Consider the following 19200-nt stretch of genomic DNA (forward strand, 5'->3'; position numbering starts at 1 on the left):
TTTTACTTTTACTTTTACTATTCACTAAACCCCACTACACTTTCTATTTCCCACATACTCCATCCATCTATATTATTAAAGCAGAATGATGGTAAACGTGAGCCCTCCAAAATCTCATCCCTCAACTCTCCTTCGTCGTTATTTTAGGAAATTCCGGACCATTAAATAAATAAATAAAGAAAAAATGCCAAATTAGTAGCACATTCACACACACAATTACTTGGGTCTTTAATATGGCAAGAACAACAATTAAGCAGCTAAAATTAATGGTAATACTCACTGTCTAATTCCAGAATAATATGGCAACGAGAATAATTCAAACTACACAATCGAATTATTTCGGCAATTTACTAAATCAAAAGCAATAATCACGCACTTAATTAGGTCTTGAATATGGCAAGAAGAACAATTACCCATCGAAAATGGTAATGACTCGCTGACTAATTTCAAAATCTTTCAAAACCATGATAATCTATATTATAGTCAATTACACTTTAATAACATACGCAGTAACATTTAAAAAATTGATAAAGATTTGCCTTCTGTTGATTAGTAAGGATATAGATACAAATGAAAACCGATACAGAGCTTGGTTGCAACAAAAGATAGCAAGATTGGCGGCTAGAAGGAGATTACTATTTAAAAGGAATTTAGATCATAACAACGTGACTTTCACACGGCGTCGTCTCTCACTGGAGAAAGAAGCCAACGGATATACTTGCCCATTGAATACGAACAATGACGTGCCAAAAGATATAATTGGCCATTGCGTGGATCTTTTGTAATTTAGTTAGAACATAGTGGGCAATTACATTACAAAAAAAAATCGAGATAATCCTTGGTTGTCAAGCTTCACGTATTAAAGAATTTGCAACACATGTAAGTGTACACTTTGTTGAGTTTAATAACATCGATTTGAAGACGTCTAACCATTATATCTAATTTTATTTGTGTTTAGGAATCCGGAGACAATGTTTTGAGGAAGTATTTAAGTGAACGTCTTATGAATTCATTCACTTTTATCATACGTGCCCCGCAAACAGAGCAAGAAGAAATAAGGGTCGCTGCAATTTTTCAAGTGAAATGGGAGGAGGAATTTCGTTATTTACAAGAGAACATCAACAAAATTAAATTATCTACATAGTCAATTTTACTATTTCGAATGTTTTTAGACCATCATGGAACTAGAACTTAATTCTGGATTTTTTTGAGCTTCTTACTTCGAATTAAGTGGTTTTTTTAAGACACGTACATACAATGTTTAGATACATTTTATATAAATTTAAGAGATTTTATATTTTTAACAGGTACCCGTGCAATAGCACGGGCATAGACTAATTTTTTATTTATTCAATTATATTAATAACTTAAATGAATCTTAACAATTAGTTAAGATAAATTATTTAATTTATGTTAATCATTTTATTTACGTTATTTTTATATCTATTTTTAATACTATAAATTTAATTGAAAATATTTCATAAATTTAAATAAAATAAAGGGACATAATTGAATAAAATACATAATAGATGGACTAAAGCAAGACAAGTTTCAGATAACTAGAACATTACAACAATTAAACACACTATGTCATAAACTAAAACATCATAAAGCCAAAATATATATGATAAAATAAAAATTTAAATACGATAAATCAAATGTAACCACTAAAATAACAACTCTTCTTCGAGGCATGAGTTTAATGATTATTGCCTCCATATTTTTGCCAGTTATGCTCAATTAAATCCTCTTTCAAAGAGTGATGAGTTTGACTGCTTCGCAAAGCTATTATTCTCCCCAATAATGCGTTAATGGAGAAGGGTTGTCCAGTCTGGAACTCAAAAGGTTCACCATTATTCACTGTTGCGGTTAAGCTCGAAAGGTCTTCTTCATAGTACCTTCGTAACACATCAGCTCGGACATACATATCTCGTTCATCCTCAACTATCACATTGTGTATGATGATACAAGCCTTCATTATGTCGCCTAATATATCTTCATCGTAAGCCAGAGATGGTTGTCGTAAAATGGCGAATCTTGCTTGCAAAACTACGAACGCACGTTCAACATCCTTACGAACAAGCGCTTGTCTGTTAGCAAACAACCTTTCCGTTTCAAGTTGGGGACGAGAAAATCCTTGAATGAACGTAGCCCAATTTGGATAAATTCCATCTGTGAGGTAGTACCCCATGTTGTATTCATGTCCATTCACCTGAAAAGTTTAGGAGGTGCCTTACCTTTCAAAACATCATCAAAAACAGGAGAACGGTGCAGAACATTAAGGTCATTAGATGAACCAGGAATACCAAAAAATGAATGCCAAATCCATAGATCTTGATCTGCAACAGCTTCAAGAATTAGGGACGCTTTCCCGCTACGTCCTTGGTATTGACCTCTCCATGCGGTAGTGTTAGGTTATGATACATATGACAATTCATAAATCATGCGGAAAAACCATAAAGCCAGGAAAACATATTATTTACACATAATCATTTAGCATAGTTTAGATGCATACTCTTTGTTGCGTGCCTTCCCTAGCTGCGCCCGAACCGAACAAGAACAAGTCTTTAGGACTCCAAGTGTCGTCCCTCCGTAGATAGTCCACAGCACGTCCGGATCCGCCTTAAGATTGACCAACTAGAATCGCCCTTAAGGTACTATTATTTTCGGCACTTTATAGGCAAATGTGTGACTGAATTTTCTCTCAAAAACTCACTTTGAATACTTTGAAACTTGTTATAAATTGTGAGCCCTAGCCTTATATTTATAGGGGTATGGAAAGGGAATCGAAATCCTATTCAGATACAAATTAATTAAACCTAGAATCCTACAAGAACTCTAATTTAATTAATTTATCAAATAGAATTAGGAATTTAATCATTAACCGAACTCTGCATGTTTTAGGAAACGTGCACGAACACAAACACTTGCACACACACACGCACGGCAGCCACGATGGGCCCCCATGCGTGCGCGCGAGCAGCAGCCCACGCAGCGCCCGCGCGCGCTGCGCGCTGCGCGTGCTGTGCGCGCTGTGCGCGCTGCGCAGCCTGCTGGGCCTGGCCTTGCGCTGGGCCTGGCGTGGCTGTTTGTGCGGCGCGCTTGGCTTGCTGGGCGATGGCCTGGCTTCGTGCTGGGCCTCGTCCGGCAGGCCTCGTCCGATGCTTATTCGTACGATGCGCTTCCGATTAAATTTTCCGATTCCGGAATTCATTTCCGATACGAACAATATTTAATATTTCCGATTCCGGAATTAATTTCCGTTTCGAACAAATATTTAATATTTCCGTTTCCGGAATTATTTTCCGATTCCGGTAATATTTCCGATTCTGACAATATTTCCGTTTCCGGCAATATTTCCGATTCTGGCAATATTTCCATTTCCGATAATATTTTCCGATACGTACCATGTTTCCGTTTCCGGCAACATCTACGACTTGGATAATATTTATATTTCCGATACGATCCATATTTCCGTTTCCGGCAATATCATCGTTTCCGGAGTATTCATTTCTTGCCTGTGACGATCTTAGCTCCCACTGAAACCAAGATCCGTCGGTTCCGAATATTCATAGATGGAGTATTTAATGCCATTAAATACTTGATCCGTTTACGTACTATTTGTGTGACCCTACGGGTTCAGTCAAGAGTAAGCTGTGGATTAATATCATTAATACCACTTGAACTGAAGCGGCCTCTAGCTAGGCATTCAGCTCACTTGATCTCACTGAATTATTAACTTGTTAATTAATACTGAACCGCATTTATTAGACTTAACATAGAATGCATACTTGGACCAAGGGCATTATTTCCTTCAGTCTCCCACTTGTCCTTAGGGACAAGTGTGCATTTCCTAATTCCTTTGTCGCTCGATGCTTGCTCTTGAACATAAGGTAAGAGTTGTCATCCTTATTATGTCCAGAGGTGTTCCTCGGTTTCAGAGTTCAACTGATCAAATAAACAGATAATCATAGCCTATGATTCATCCGAGCACGGCCATGCATTTCACAGTTTCTAGCTCTCCGAGTGGCCTTGTACAACTTTTAAGCATCTCATCCCGATTTATGGGAGGACAATCCCAATCTTGCGATCTTGAGATTAGACTTCGTTTGATAGGTGATTACCTGAGCGTTGCCTTTATAGCCTCCTTTTACGGTGCGACGGTTGGTCAACGTCAAAGCAACCAGTTCTCAAACAAGTAATCTCAAAGCACTCAGGTATTGAGGATTTAGTGTCTAATAATTTAATGAAATTTACTTATGACAGACTTTCATCTCTTACAGTAAAGTTTCATAGGTCTCGTCCGATACTAGTCTTCCCAAAGTAAGTATCTATGCAAATGATTATGACATTGCCATGTCCACATAGTTCAAGAAACAGAACTACTAGTCATCTTGCATTCTAATCGTCTAACGTTTTCTATGCGTCCAATTTTATAGAAAACTCCGATTAGGGACCATTTTCAACCTTTGACATTCAAGTTCACTTGATAGACATTTCTTAGTCACAGGACTGGTCCTGACAGTCTATCTTGAATATATATTGTCAAATTGAAGGGACTCATCATTTAATAAACCACAAATTAAATGGAAAAATGAATTCTTTTCATTTATTGTGAATGATTAACCAATAATGTTTTACAAAGATTTAAACTCTAAAACTTTAAAACATTAAACAGAGACATCAAAGCCATTCTCCAATATGCTTGATTCCCATAGCTGCAGTGTGCGAGTTGTGCTTCGCCTGCGGCAGAGGTTTAGTTAATGGATCTGATATGTTGTCATCAGTTCCAATTTTGCTTATCTCGACTTCTTTTCTTTCAACGAACTCTCGTAGAAGGTGAAATCTACGAAGTACATGCTTGACTCTCTGGTGGTGTCTAGGCTCTTTTTCCTGTGCAATAGCTCCGTTATTATCACAATACAGGGCTATTGGTCCTTTAATGGAGGGGACTACACCAAGTTCTCCTATGAACTTCCTTAGCCATATAGCTTCCTTTGCTGCTTCATGTGCAGCAATGTACTCCGCTTCAGTTGTAGAATCCGCAATGGTGCTTTGCTTAGCACTTTTCCAGCTTACTGCTCCTCCGTTGAGGCAGAAGACAAACCCAGACTGTGATCTAAAATCATCTTTGTCGGTTTGGAAACTTGCGTCCGTATAGCCTTTAACAATTAATTCATCATCTCCACCATAGACCAGGAAGTCATCTTTGTGCCTTTTCAGGTACTTCAGAATGTTCTTGGCAGCAGTCCAATGCGCCTCTCCTGGGTCTGACTGGTATCTGCTCGTAGCACTGAGTGCGTACGCAACATCCGGGCGTGTACATATCATAGCATACATTATTGAACCAATCAATGATGCATATGGAATCCCATTCATTCGTCTACGCTCATCAAGTGTTTTTGGGCACTGAGTCTTGCTTAGAGTCATTCCATGAGACATGGGTAGGTAGCCTCGCTTGGAGTCCGCCATCTTGAACCTATCAAGCACCTTATTGATATAAGTGCTTTGACTAAGTCCAATCATCCTTTTAGATCTATCTCTGTAAATCTTGATGCCCAATATGTACTGTGCTTCTCCTAGATCCTTCATCGAAAAACATTTCCCAAGCCAAATCTTGACAGAGTTCAACATAGGAATGTCATTTCCGATAAGCAATATGTCGTCGACATATAATACTAGGAAAGCAATTTTGCTCCCACTGACCTTCTTGTATACACAAGATTCGTCCGCGTTCTTGATGAAACCAAAGTCACTGACTGCTTCATCAAAACGTATATTCCAGCTCCTGGATGCCTGCTTCAATCCGTAGATTGACTTCTTTAGCTTGCATACCTTTTTAGCATTCTTTGGATCCTCAAAACCTTCAGGCTGTGTCATAAACACAGTTTCTGTTAAAACGCCGTTTAAGAAAGCAGTTTTGACATCCATCTGCCATATTTCGTAATCGTAATATGCAGCGATTGCTAACATTATTCGAATAGACTTTAGCATTGCAACTGGTGAAAAGGTTTCATCGTAATCCACACCGTGGACTTGCCTGTAACATTTTGCGACCAATCTAGCTTTGAAAACTTCAAGTTTCCCATCCTTGTCCTTTTTCAGTTTGAAAACCCATTTGCTTCCAATGGCTTGGTAGCCATCTGGCAAATCGACCAAATCCCATACTTGGTTTTCAGACATGGAGTCTAATTCAGATTGCATGGCTTCTTGCCACTGCTTGGAGCTAGGGCTCGTCATAGCTTGTTTGTAAGTCGCAGGTTCATCACTTTCAAGTAATAGAACGTCATAGCTCTCGTTCGTCAAAATACCTAAGTACCTTTCCGGTTGAGATCTATATCTTTGCGGTCTACGCGGGGTAACATTTCTAGATTGACCATGATTCTCACCAGATTCTTCTAAAGATCTCTGAGTTTCATCCTGAATGTCATCTTGAGCATTCTCTAGAGTTTGTTGTTCGACTCGAATTTCTCCGAGGTCTACTTTTCTCCCACTTGTCATTTTGGAAATGTGATCCTTCTCCAAAAAGACACCATCTCGAGCAACAAACACTTTGTTCTCAGATGTATTGTAGAAGTAATACCCCTTTGTTTCCTTTGGATAGCCCACAAGGATACATTTGTCAGATTTTGGATGAAGTTTGTCTGAAATTAATCGTTTGACGTATACTTCACATCCCCAAATCTTAAGAAAAGACACATTTGGAGGCTTTCCAAACCATAATTCGTATGGAGTCTTTTCGACAGCTTTAGACGGAGCTCTATTTATAGTGAGTGCAGCTGTATTTAGTGCATGTCCCCAAAATTCTAATGGAAGTTCGGCCTGACCCATCATTGACCTGACCATGTCTAGCAAGGTTCTGTTCCTCCGTTCCGACACACCGTTCCATTGTGGTGTTCCAGGAGGAGTCAATTCTGATAGAATTCCACATTCTTTCAGATGGTCATCAAATTCATAGCTCAGATATTCACCGCCTCTATCAGACCGCAGTGCCTTAATCTTCTTGCCTAATTGATTCTCTACTTCACTCTGAAATTCCTTGAATTTGTCAAAGGATTCAGACTTATGCTTCATTAGGTAGACATAACCATACCTACTGAAGTCATCAGTGAAAGTGATAAAGTAGCTGAAACCACCTCTAGCATTTGTACTCATTGGTCCACATACATCTGTATGGATTAAACCCAATAGTTCATTTGCTCTTTCTCCAACTTTAGAGAAAGGTTGCTTTGTCATTTTGCCAAGTAAACATGATTCGCATTTACCATAATCCTCTAAGTCAAATGGTTCTAGAATTCCTTCCCTTTGAAGTCTTTCTAAGCGTTTCAAGTTTATATGGCCTAATCGACAATGCCACAGATAGGTGAGATCTGAATCATCCTTTTTGGCCTTTTTGGTATTTATGTTATATACTTGTTTGTCGTGATCTAATAAATAAAGTCCATTGACTAATCTAGCAGATCCATAAAACATCTCTTTAAAATAAAACGAACAACTATTGTCTTTTATTAAAAAGGAAAATCCCTTAGCATCTAAGCAAGAAACTGAAATGATGTTTTTAGTAAGACTTGGAACATGGAAACATTCTTCCAGTTCCAAAACTAGCCCGGAGGGCAACGACAAATAGTAAGTTCCTACGGCTAATGCAGCAATCCGTGCTCCATTTCCCACTCGTAGGTCGACTTCACCCTTGCTTAACTTTCTACTTCTTCTTAGTCCCTGTGGATTGGAACATAAGTGTGAGCCACAACCTGTATCTAATACCCAAGAAGTTGAATTAGCAAGTATACAGTCTATAACGAAAATACCTGAAGATGGAACGACTGTTCCGTTCTTCTGATCTTCCTTTAGCTTTGGACATTCTCTTTTGTAATGGCCTATTCCATCACAATAAAGACAGCTTGATGTGGACTTGTCCTGCTTTGATTTAGCATTGCCCTTGGACTTTCCACCTTTCTTGAACGGTCTCTTTCTAGCCTTGAGTAAATCTTTGGCTTCACAGTCCAGTACTATTTCAGCCTTTCTGACAAGGTGAATAAATTCTGCAACTGTTTCTTCTCTTGGTTCACTTAGGTATAGTTGCTTGAAGCGACCAAACCCACTGTGTAGTGAATTGAGCAGGACAGAGACTGCCATCCTTTCGCTTATTGGTGTTCCTAGTAGACTTAGGCGATCAAAATATGAACACATAAGATCCACATGGAACCTCAGTGGGACGCCTGCCCTCTGTTTAGTGCGAAGGAGCTGAACATGTGTTTCTTGGACCTCCATCCTATAACACCTGTTGGGAGAACTAACCTTTAGACCAGACATTGATTCAATCAACTCATGGACGTTCAGGTCCCTGTCCTCCGTACTTCCACGACAGATATCCCTCAGATTCTTGATGAGCGTAAAAGGTTCATAGGCTACAAACCTTTTAGCCCAATCATCAGGGATATTGTTCAGCATGAGACTCATAACCTTTTTGAGATCCGCATCCCAGGCGTAAAATCTCTCAGGGGTCATGTCTCTGGCATAGTAGCTTGGCATGGGATGTGACAGTACATACTCAAGTCCATTGAGTTTGACTATTTCAACTAGCTTAGCTTCCCATTCAAGAAAATTTGTCAGGTTCAGCTTGACCATAAGCTCAGAACCCATGATGATGTTTTGATTGTTGTTTGCCATATTAAAACTACAATTGAAAAGAATAAACAAATAAATAACCATTCACAGTTTCTCTTAATAAACTTAAATTCTAGCATACATGCATAATTCAATGTTTATTAAGCATTTTATTCAAATTATGTGTTCCGGCAGGTGTGAATAAAATGATTCCAAGATCCTAAAATCATTGAAGAACTAAGCACAGTTTGTCGACTTAATCCTAGAACATCTTAGGTAAGCAAAAGCCTTTTGCTAATAGTCTAGAAACTATTCTTGGTTGATAGGTACGTCTAAGAACTTATTAGGTAAACCTATCGATTTTGCCACGACATAAAAGGACTCCTTACTTATATCGTTGAGTTTTACCAAAACTAACATGTACTCACAATTATTTGTGTACCTTGCCCCTTTAGGACCAATAAGTAACACCTCGCTGAGCGAAAACTATTACTAGATTGATGTAAAGGATATCCAAGCAAGTGTATATTTTGGCATGGCACCTTTTAACTCAATTTTTAAGTTTGGAACTTAAGGCTCTTACTATGTTGGTTAGATTTTAAGTGAACTAAAATCCTTAATCATGCAACATAATCAAGCTTTTGATCTCATGCATTTTAAGACATATTTAAAAGCAATAAATAACTTAAAACATGCATAAGATATTTGTGATCTAGTATGGCCCGACTTCATCTTGAAGCTTTGACTTCAAAGTCCGTCTTGAAAATCTCCGTGGGAGGCACCATTTTCTTCAAATAGGATAAGCTATAACTAATTACAACTATTTGATGGTTCGCAGACCATATTTGAATTGAAAAATAACTTTGGTACTTTAGACCAATTACATTCAAATTAATGGTACGCAGACCATATTTTCTATCCTATTTGGGCCATACTAGTCACTTCATAACCTGCAAAACAGTACATATACAATATATACCATTCACCCATTCATTATCATGAATGGCCCACATAGCTGGTTAGTAAAACACATTATGCATCACGTAAACATTTGCAGCAATTAATCAAGGGCACCAATAATCTACCAATTATTCAGTCCTTATTAATTCTAATCAAGTTGTTTTAACCTTAAGGATTTGTAGACCTAATCAAGAGTTTATGACTAAAAAACGCTCCCACTTAAACCAATAAATTTATATGCTTTACTAATTTTAAACATAAAAATGTATTTCTAGTCTAACCGGAAACATACAAATTTAATTAAAATCTAAAGCTCATATAAATTTATAATTGAATCCAAAAATTTAATTTAATTTCAGTCGTATTTAAATTAATTCATGATTTTAATTTTAGTAAAATAATTAGAATAAATAAAATTTATTATAATTACAATATTCAAAATTAAAATCCAAGAAAATAATTTAAATTATTAATTTTAAAATTAATTAAAATTACGTGAACTTGAAATTTTCAAATTAAACATTCAAAACGATCTTTAATCGTAACGCAAACACCCTACGCGTTGCACGCCCATGGGCCGCATGCACACAGCCATTGCTGGCCATGTGCGCGCAGCCCATGCGCTCGTCGCATAGCTGCTGCATCCCCATCGCAAGCCTCCGCACGCATTGGTGCTCGCTGCGCGCGCCAGCGCTCATCGCAAGCGAGCTATCGCTCGCAGTGCGCGCGCGACATCGCTCGCTGGGCGCGCGACATCGCTCGCTGGGCGCGCGACATCGCTCGCTGGGGGCGCGAGCCATCGCTCGCTGGGCGCGCGACATCGCTCGCTGGGCGCGCGACATCGCTCGCTGGGCGGGCGACATCGCTCGCTGTGCGCGCGAGCAATGCTTGGCGCAGCGCTCGTGGCACGCGAGCTTGCGCTCGCTGCGCGCGAGGCTGCGCGCTCTTGTGCGAGGCAGCACGCGTTGTGGCGCAGCTCGCTTGCTGCCCACACGCGACTGCCTTGGCTCGCCCTTCGCCCATGCCCATTCGTCCATTGCTCGTGGCACACGACACAAGGCAGGGCTGCTGCCTTGTGCTCGTGCACTACGCCCTTGCTCATTGCATTCGTGCCGCACGGGCGACGAGCTCCCTTGCTCGTCGTCGCATGCCCGCATTATAAAACACCCCTTAAGGGTAACACGAAGCGTCCATTGCTTCGTGCGTGCAAGTTTTATGAACGAATCGCATAAAAATTTAAAATTTATATTTAAAATTAATGACAAATTAATAAATAATATTAATTTCATAATTTTAGGGCGAAAAATCGAAAATTTATTATCCAATTGATTTCCGATTGTTATGGATTCAAGTCTAGGTCATAAAAATTTAAAATTTATCATAAATTTACAATTTTTATGGTGGTTTTTAATCATAGGTTTCTAATTAAATTACAATTAATTATGAAAATCAAATTAATTCTAAATTATTCTAATTTTCAACAAATTAATCATAATTACAAATTAGATTGCATAATTAACAAGACTAGGCATTCAAACTTGTTAAACATATGCAGTAGGTCAATCAAAAATTCAAGATTTATCAACAAGAATCGCAAATATTTAATTTAACATCTTAAATTTACGAAATTTTGCATTCGAAAAACTAAAACCTTCGAAAAGTCATAGTTAGGCTTCGAATTTGAGAATTCTGGGTTCGGCAGAAAAATATTATTTTTGTCAAAATTTTAGAATGCCTTTTACATGCGGAATTGACACAAAAATCACTCGATTTGGATGAGTAACGAAGAAACTGCCGAAAAACTGCGTACGTATAATTAAATAAACGCAATTTGCAATTAATTAACAATTACGAAAATTAATCACCCCTTTTAATTCTTGCAAATTTGTAATATTTAACCATGTTTATGCAATTTAGATTATGAAAATAATAAGGGGCTCGTGATACCACTGTTAGGTTATGATACATATGACAATTCATAAATCATGCGGAAAAACCATAAAGCCAGGAAAACATATTATTTACACATAATCATTTAGCATAGTTTAGATGCATACTCTTTGTTGCGTGCCTTCCCTAGCTGCGCCCGAACCGAACAAGAACAAGTCTTTAGGACTCCAAGTGTCGTCCCTCCGTAGATAGTCCACAGCACGTCCGGATCCGCCTTAAGATTGACCAACTAGAATCGCCCTTAAGGTACTATTATTTTCGGCACTTTATAGGCAAATGTGTGACTGAATTTTCTCTCAAAAACTCACTTTGAATACTTTGAAACTTGTTATAAATTGTGAGCCCTAGCCTCATATTTATAGGGGTATGGAAAGGGAATCGAAATCCTATTCAGATACAAATTAATTAAACCTAGAATCCTACAAGAACTCTAATTTAATTAATTTATCAAATAGAATTAGGAATTTAATCATTAACCGAACTCTGCATGTTTTAGGAAACGTGCACGAACACAAACACTTGCACACACACACGCACGGCAGCCACGATGGGCCCCCATGCGTGCGCGCGAGCAGCAGCCCACGCAGCGCCCGCGCGCGCTGCGCGCTGCGCGTGCTGTGCGCGCTGTGCGCGCTGCGCAGCCTGCTGGGCCTGGCCTTGCGCTGGGCCTGGCGTGGCTGTTTGTGCGGCGCGCTTGGCTTGCTGGGCGATGGCCTGGCTTCGTGCTGGGCCTCGTCCGGCAGGCCTCGTCCGATGCTTATTCGTACGATGCGCTTCCGATTAAATTTTCCGATTCCGGAATTCATTTCCGATACGAACAATATTTAATATTTCCGATTCCGGAATTAATTTCCGTTTCGAACAAATATTTAATATTTCCGTTTCCGGAATTATTTTCCGATTCCGGTAATATTTCCGATTCTGACAATATTTCCGTTTCCGGCAATATTTCCGATTCTGGCAATATTTCCATTTCCGATAATATTTTCCGATACGTACCATGTTTCCGTTTCCGGCAACATCTACGACTTGGATAATATTTATATTTCCGATACGATCCATATTTCCGTTTCCGGCAATATCATCGTTTCCGGAGTATTCATTTCTTGCCTGTGACGATCTTAGCTCCCACTGAAACCAAGATCCGTCGGTTCCGAATATTCATAGATGGAGTATTTAATGCCATTAAATACTTGATCCGTTTACGTACTATTTGTGTGACCCTACGGGTTCAGTCAAGAGTAAGCTGTGGATTAATATCATTAATACCACTTGAACTGAAGCGGCCTCTAGCTAGGCATTCAGCTCACTTGATCTCACTGAATTATTAACTTGTTAATTAATACTGAACCGCATTTATTAGACTTAACATAGAATGCATACTTGGACCAAGGGCATTATTTCCTTCAGGTAGGACATTTCTTCCATTCCCAGTGCATACAATCAATACTATCGATCATGCCTGGAAATCCGCGCATTTCATTTTGATAAAGGATCCTCCTTAAGTCTTCATCTATAGGACTTCTTAGGTAATCCTCTTCAAAATGCTTGATTACCCCTTGAGTGAAATGTAATAATGATTTTTTTTGAAGTTGTTTCACCCATTGGCAGATATTCATCCATTGCATCCAAAGCTAAACCATACGCTAACATTCTGATAGCTGCAGTGCATTTTTGCAATCCTGATAACCCTAATTTTCCGGCAGCATTTCTTCTCTGTTGTAAGAAAACATCATTTTCAACCACTTTGTTTATGATACGGCAAAACAAAGATCTTCTCATCCGAAACCTTCGACAAAACTGCTTGTCTGGATATACTGGATTTTCCGCAAAGTAATCATTAAACAAGAGGTTATGCCCTTCTTCACGGTTTCTATCTGCCGGAATCGGAATGGTATCATTCACATTTCGAAGTCTAGGACCTAGTGGAAAGAATGTGTTTGGTAAGTGATGAGTGACAAAATCGTCAACCATTCGATCAACTTCTCTGTATAGATTTTCATCAGCAGATTCTGACCTTGAACTGTATTCAAATAACATTTTTTTGAGATATAGTAGAATGTGATAATGAGAAGTGAGTGTGAGAAATGAGTTTGATAATGTGTGTGTATTTAAAGAGTAATGTGGATAAGAATATATGGATTACGTGATAAGATTTACTGGATTTTATTGAATTTTCTTATATTTTCTAAGATTTTCCAAGATTCTCGATTGGTTGATAGGATTGTATGGAATACGTGATAAGATTTTTTTGGATTTTCTTAGATTTTCGATAAGATGTTATTGGATGTTCTTAGATTTTGTTGATAAGATTTTCTTGATAAGATGTTATTGGATGTTCTTAGATTTTCTTAGATTTTCTATTGGTTGATAAGATTTTATGGATTTCTTGATAAGATTATATTGTATTTTCTTATAATATAATAACAACAATGTGCAAAATACTACTTGGCAATAAAAAAAAATATTACATAACACAAAACAATACAAAGTTAAAGACATAACATGAACTAATACAAGTTTAAAGGCACAACACGAATTAATACAAGCTTATTGAAAACTTAATAAAACTAGATTGTGACATAAAATTTAAACACATGAAATAAACTAATCATTAAACACTTTGGTAATTATCACCACCATAAAACTCCAACATCAATCTTGCCTTAACTTTTTCCTCATCAGGAGTTAGACAAGCCTTAGACACCAATGTTTGCAAGAAATCATGTTTCATTTTTTGCTTATCCAACTGGATTCTCTGTTCCTTTATCTCAAGTTGTCGCCTCCTCATTATAGTCTTTTCTGCTTCTCGCTCGAATCTCTTTAAATTTAGTTCGTGCTCATTATTCCTCATTTCAGTGTTAGCTTGCAAATGACTTCCAAAAGACGAAACTGCCTCTAATGATTCTTCCCCTTTTCCTTTTCTTCTGGCCTTAGCTTTCTTTACACCATCTGGTCGAGATATACCTCAAGATACAAAGCTCCCACCACTTGGCAAGACGGTGTCACCATCATCATCAAGTCTAGTTCTCTTTTGCCACTTCCTTCACTCTCTTCAGTAGAAATTGGTAGACTGGCATCGTATGTTTGTCTCTCTGTCTTTGACATACCCCGCTCATCATCACCCTCCACTTTGGGTTTTCATTAGTAAGCATCTTCCAAGCATGCATGCATCAGTGTGAAGTTCTTTTTGTTTTCTGAACTATTGCGGAATAACTTGTGAGCGGTAGCAACTTGGTCCGCATCACTATTCCCACTTGCGAATAACCTACCAGTTGCTTCAAAACTAGTAGCCCACAACATGATGTATGGAGACATCCTTCCCCAACGACTCTCTAAACATTTTGGAATTCTTACAGCAAGTTCTTACGGTCTACCTACTTGAATTTGGCTATAGCGCACAGCAGCTTGCCTCCAAATATCAGCTTTTCTCATGTTGGTGCCTATAATCTTATCGGTGCAAACTTGAATGTAGGAATCAACCAGAGCTTCATCCTCCTGAATCGACCAACTTCGAGACTGAGATGCAACCTTAGTTGGTTGATTTGGTTTGACGGGGAATGGATGTGTCATGATCGGTTCCTGTATCTCCATAACACGTTCCTGTATAGCTTCACGGTCAACAATAGTGTTAGTATAAAAAGATTGTTGAAAATTTTGAGAGGAAGAATTACCCTGCGAATAAGAATCATAGCCGGGATGCTGATTGTTGTCAGAGTTAAGATCAAAATCATCAAAATTGTTTTCTAAATTTTGAGACTAGTAATTAGGGTCCATTTTATTTTTAAAAAATATGAAAACACACTAATAATAATAATAATAATAATAATAATACTAATAATAATAATAATAATAATAATAATAATAATAATAACGGATTTTTCATGAAATACCCCTGAATTTTTGCAAAATTCACCAAATGCCCCTCCACTTTCAGAAATTCACCAAATGCTCTCCACTTTTTAAAAAATGCACAAGATACCCTTATTTATAAACTTAATACACAATATGCCATTAATGACGGTTTTCCGTCAGCTGCATTAACTTTTCTGTTAACTTTTTTCTTAACTAAACTAATTAACTCCTAATTAAACTAATTTACTATTTAAAAAAATATCAACTGCCAATCCACCACTAACCTTCCTCCTAGCTCACCCCTTTTATCTTCCCTATCTCCTTCTTCCATGGATGTTCCCTTTCTCCTTCTTCCATGGATGTCTAATCCCTGCCACACCATCGATATGCCTACTGTCGTCTCCTACCTCGCATGTGCGTGCCTCTGCTACTTCTCTGATTGCCTAAACTTCTTCTCCTCTCTCCCTTGCAAATTCGGAAATAAAAATCAAACAAAACCCTCACAAATTCAGGGAACATATGGAGAGAGAACCAAAATTCTGGAAATTAAATCAACCATAAATGCAATTGGAGAGGAGGAGTGCGATTGGGCTACTTCAACTAATTAATTCGCCCCTTACATTAACACCGACGAAATCCCTCTCCTCAATTTCACCGCCATTCGAAAATTCCATCTCCAAATTAATCTTCCAAGATTTACCTTCACAAGAATTGATTTTGGTTTCTTGAAATTAATGAAGAGGTGAGTGAAGCAACAACAACTCATCAACACCGACAACCAAAATGCTGCAACAATAGCAGCGGCGGAGCCGACAACATGAGGAGGAGAGGAGGTGCGTCAAGAGCTTTTTTAGAATTTCGCATACCTCAAATCTGGGCACCTAAATAGAGAAATATGCAAAGAAAAGAGCTTGTTTGCCAATCACTTCAGTTAAGCTTGATGGGTCCCAATCTTTATATTTGACCCGAGTAGGTGACTCGTCTATTTTGATTATACAAAAAAATCGAAACCCACAAAAACTAAATTAATCCAACATTAAATGGTCTGGCGGTGTTACGAGGTGGCAAAGAAGTCCTTTTCAGAAGGATGGGATCTGCTCAAGCGAAGCTCTGTTAACCCTTTCAGTTCATAAATTTCAAGACAAATTTTCCGGAGAACATGTTATTTACGGAGAGCATGTTACGGGAAATGTGAGAAGTTTGATCTTTTTGTTTTTGGTTTTTAAGAATTTAATTTTTGGTGGATATATTGAATCAAAGTTTTGATGAGATGAATTTTTTCATATTTTGGTGAAGGGGATAGGAATAGGGGTATTGAAGGGGAGGAAGAGAGAGAAAGGGGATGACCATGGTGGTGAACTACCATGGCTGCCATGGTTTCCATCTGGGAAAAACAATGAACGACAGAGAGAAAAAAATATACAAGGGATTTTTTATTTTTTATTTAATTAGGATAATTAGATAAGTTAGGGTTAGAGTTAATTAGGGGTAAAGTTGACGGTAATCTAACAGAATTGACAGAAAATGCTCATTAAGGGTATCTTGTGTATTTGTTAAATAGTGGAGGGCATTTGGTGAATTTCTGAAAGTCGAGGGGCGTTTGGTGAATTTTGCAAAAATTCAAGCGTATTTCATGAAAAATCCGTAATAATAATGACAATAATAATAATAATAATAATAATAATAATAATAATAATAATAATAATAATAATAATAATAATAATAATAATGACAATAATAATAATAATGACAATAATAATAATAATGATAAAATTAATAAATAACAACCGGAAATAAGATTTTCGAAAATATATGCTACTGGAAATGTTTAGTAATTTTCAAAAAATAACACAAATTATAGTAATACTTAGTATGAAAAATGATTTTGATGATTTTAGAGAAAGAAAAATGATTTTTGAAAGTGTGTCAAAATATAGCAAAATTGGTCTCTATTTATAGATCTTGAAATTTTATGACCGTTGGTATATTTTTTTTCTTTTTAAATTATTTAAGGCAAAATTACCCGTTAACAAAAATATAGCCGTTTAGAAAAACGAATAAAATTCTGATTGGCTAATCAAACATTCGGACATGTATCATGCAGGGAATGGGTGAGGAAATGTAGTGGTTTATTTTTTTTGGAATGTAGCTGTTGGAATTCCAAAGAAACGGTAACATTGGGTATAGAATCACGTGATTTCTTCCAAATTCAAGAGAAATTGGTCAGTGGTGGGGCCCAATTTCTGGCGAGATTTTCAGCCAAAAATGAATGCCCCGCATTCTTTTTTTCGTTTCCTCGTGAGCAATAATTCTCTTCCCCATTGATGTGGTCCGTGTTCTTTTTTTTTCCTCACCCATTTTTGCTCGTGAGCAAATTTTCTTCCCACTGATGGGAGTGCTCTAAAGAAAATCACAAAGGGAATGTAAAAAAATTGGAGTGCAGAAAATCACAAAGGTAGCCACGCATAAAAATTTCATCTACTTTTTTCGTTTTTAGGTGGTAAAGTTTTAATTTTTTTTTAGGTGGTAAAATACAAGTTTTAGTTTTTTAAGTGGTAAATAACAAGTTTTCGATTTTTATAGGTGGTAAAAAACAATTTGTCCTAAAAAATTAGGATTTTATCAAAATTACCACCTTATAAGTACATTTTTCAAATTTATCACCTTATAAAATTTCATTCAAAAATTATTAATTACCTTATAAAATCACAACCCTCGAGGTTACCACCACTTAACGAAAACTGTTAAATTTTTCGTTAGAGGGGCCCACTTTTTCAATTTCTTTTTGTTTTCCATCTTTTTTCTCCACGATTCTTCCCCTTCCTTCTTCATCTTTCACCCAAAATATATTCTTTACATAAAATTAAATATCTCTTTAATCAATCATTTACGCATTCTCCAATTATAATAAATATCCAAAAATGTGTTAGGTTATGATACATATAATTGAATATAAATCATGCGGAAAAACCGTAAAAGCCAGGATTCCAAATTAATTGCCACATAACAATTAGCATAATTTAAGATGCATACTCTTTGTAGCGTGCCCTCCCTTGCTGCGCCCGAACCGAACAAGAACAATCTCTAGGACTCCAAGTGTCGTCCCTCCGTAGATAGTCTACAACACGTCCGGATCCGCCTTAGGTTTAATTAACTAGAATTACCCCAAAGGTACTATGTGTTTTCGGTTTTTATGAAGCAAATAATGACTGAGTTTTATGCCTAAAACTTGAATGAATACTTGGAAAACTCGATATTAATTGTGAACTATGATCATGTATTTATAGGGTATGGAATCGGGTATTAGAATCCTACCAGGAAACGAATTAACTAATCTGAATTTAACTTAAATTCCATTAATTAATTATCTAGTAGATTTAGGAATTTAATCTTTAAACGAATCCTAATCGATTAAGGTTTCGTACGCAAGCACAAACACACACACGAGCATGGCCCACATGCAAGCAGGCCACGCCCGCGCACACGTAAAGCCCGCAGTAGGCCTCGCAGCCCACGTGTGCTCGCTGCCATGTGCTCGCAGCCTTGGCGCGCTGGGCCTGTCCTTGTGCTGGGCCTGGCGTTGCCTTGGGCTGCTGTGACGCGCGCTGGGCTTGCTGGACGTGGGTCTGGCTTCGCCCTAGGCCTTCGTCTAGCAAGCTCGTCTGATGCTAATTCGTACGACGCGCTTCCGATTATTTTCCCGATTCCGGAATTCATTTCCGATACGAACAATATTTTACATTTCCGATTCCGGAATTAATTTCCGTTTCGAACAAAAATTTAATATTTCCGTTTCCGGAATTAGTTTCCGATTCCGATAATATTTCC

At 37.7% G+C, this 19200-nt stretch overlaps 2 protein-coding genes across 2 annotated transcripts; both read right to left on the reverse strand.

Moving 5' to 3' along the window:
- Positions 1-1699: 1699 nt before the first annotated feature.
- Positions 1700-2191, reverse strand: LOC110800755 (uncharacterized). Its single transcript, XM_022006077.2, has one exon. The coding sequence runs from the start codon at positions 2189-2191 to the stop codon at positions 1700-1702; it is 492 nt and encodes a 163-aa protein (XP_021861769.2).
- Positions 2192-13056: 10865 nt separating this feature from the next.
- Positions 13057-13557, reverse strand: LOC110800754 (uncharacterized). Its single transcript, XM_022006076.2, has one exon. The coding sequence runs from the start codon at positions 13555-13557 to the stop codon at positions 13057-13059; it is 501 nt and encodes a 166-aa protein (XP_021861768.2).
- Positions 13558-19200: the final 5643 nt, after the last annotated feature.

Source organism: Spinacia oleracea, chromosome 3 (assembly GCF_020520425.1).
Source record: "Spinacia oleracea cultivar Varoflay chromosome 3, BTI_SOV_V1, whole genome shotgun sequence".
NCBI classification, from domain to species: Eukaryota; Viridiplantae; Streptophyta; class Magnoliopsida; order Caryophyllales; family Amaranthaceae; genus Spinacia; species Spinacia oleracea.

Excerpts from the sequence above, each read along its gene's own strand:
- LOC110800754 (XM_022006076.2), bottom strand. The coding sequence starts at position 13,557 with ATGTTATTTGAATACAGTTCAAGGTCAGAATCTGCTGATGAAAATCTA.
- LOC110800755 (XM_022006077.2), bottom strand. The coding sequence starts at position 2,191 with ATGGGGTACTACCTCACAGATGGAATTTATCCAAATTGGGCTACGTTC.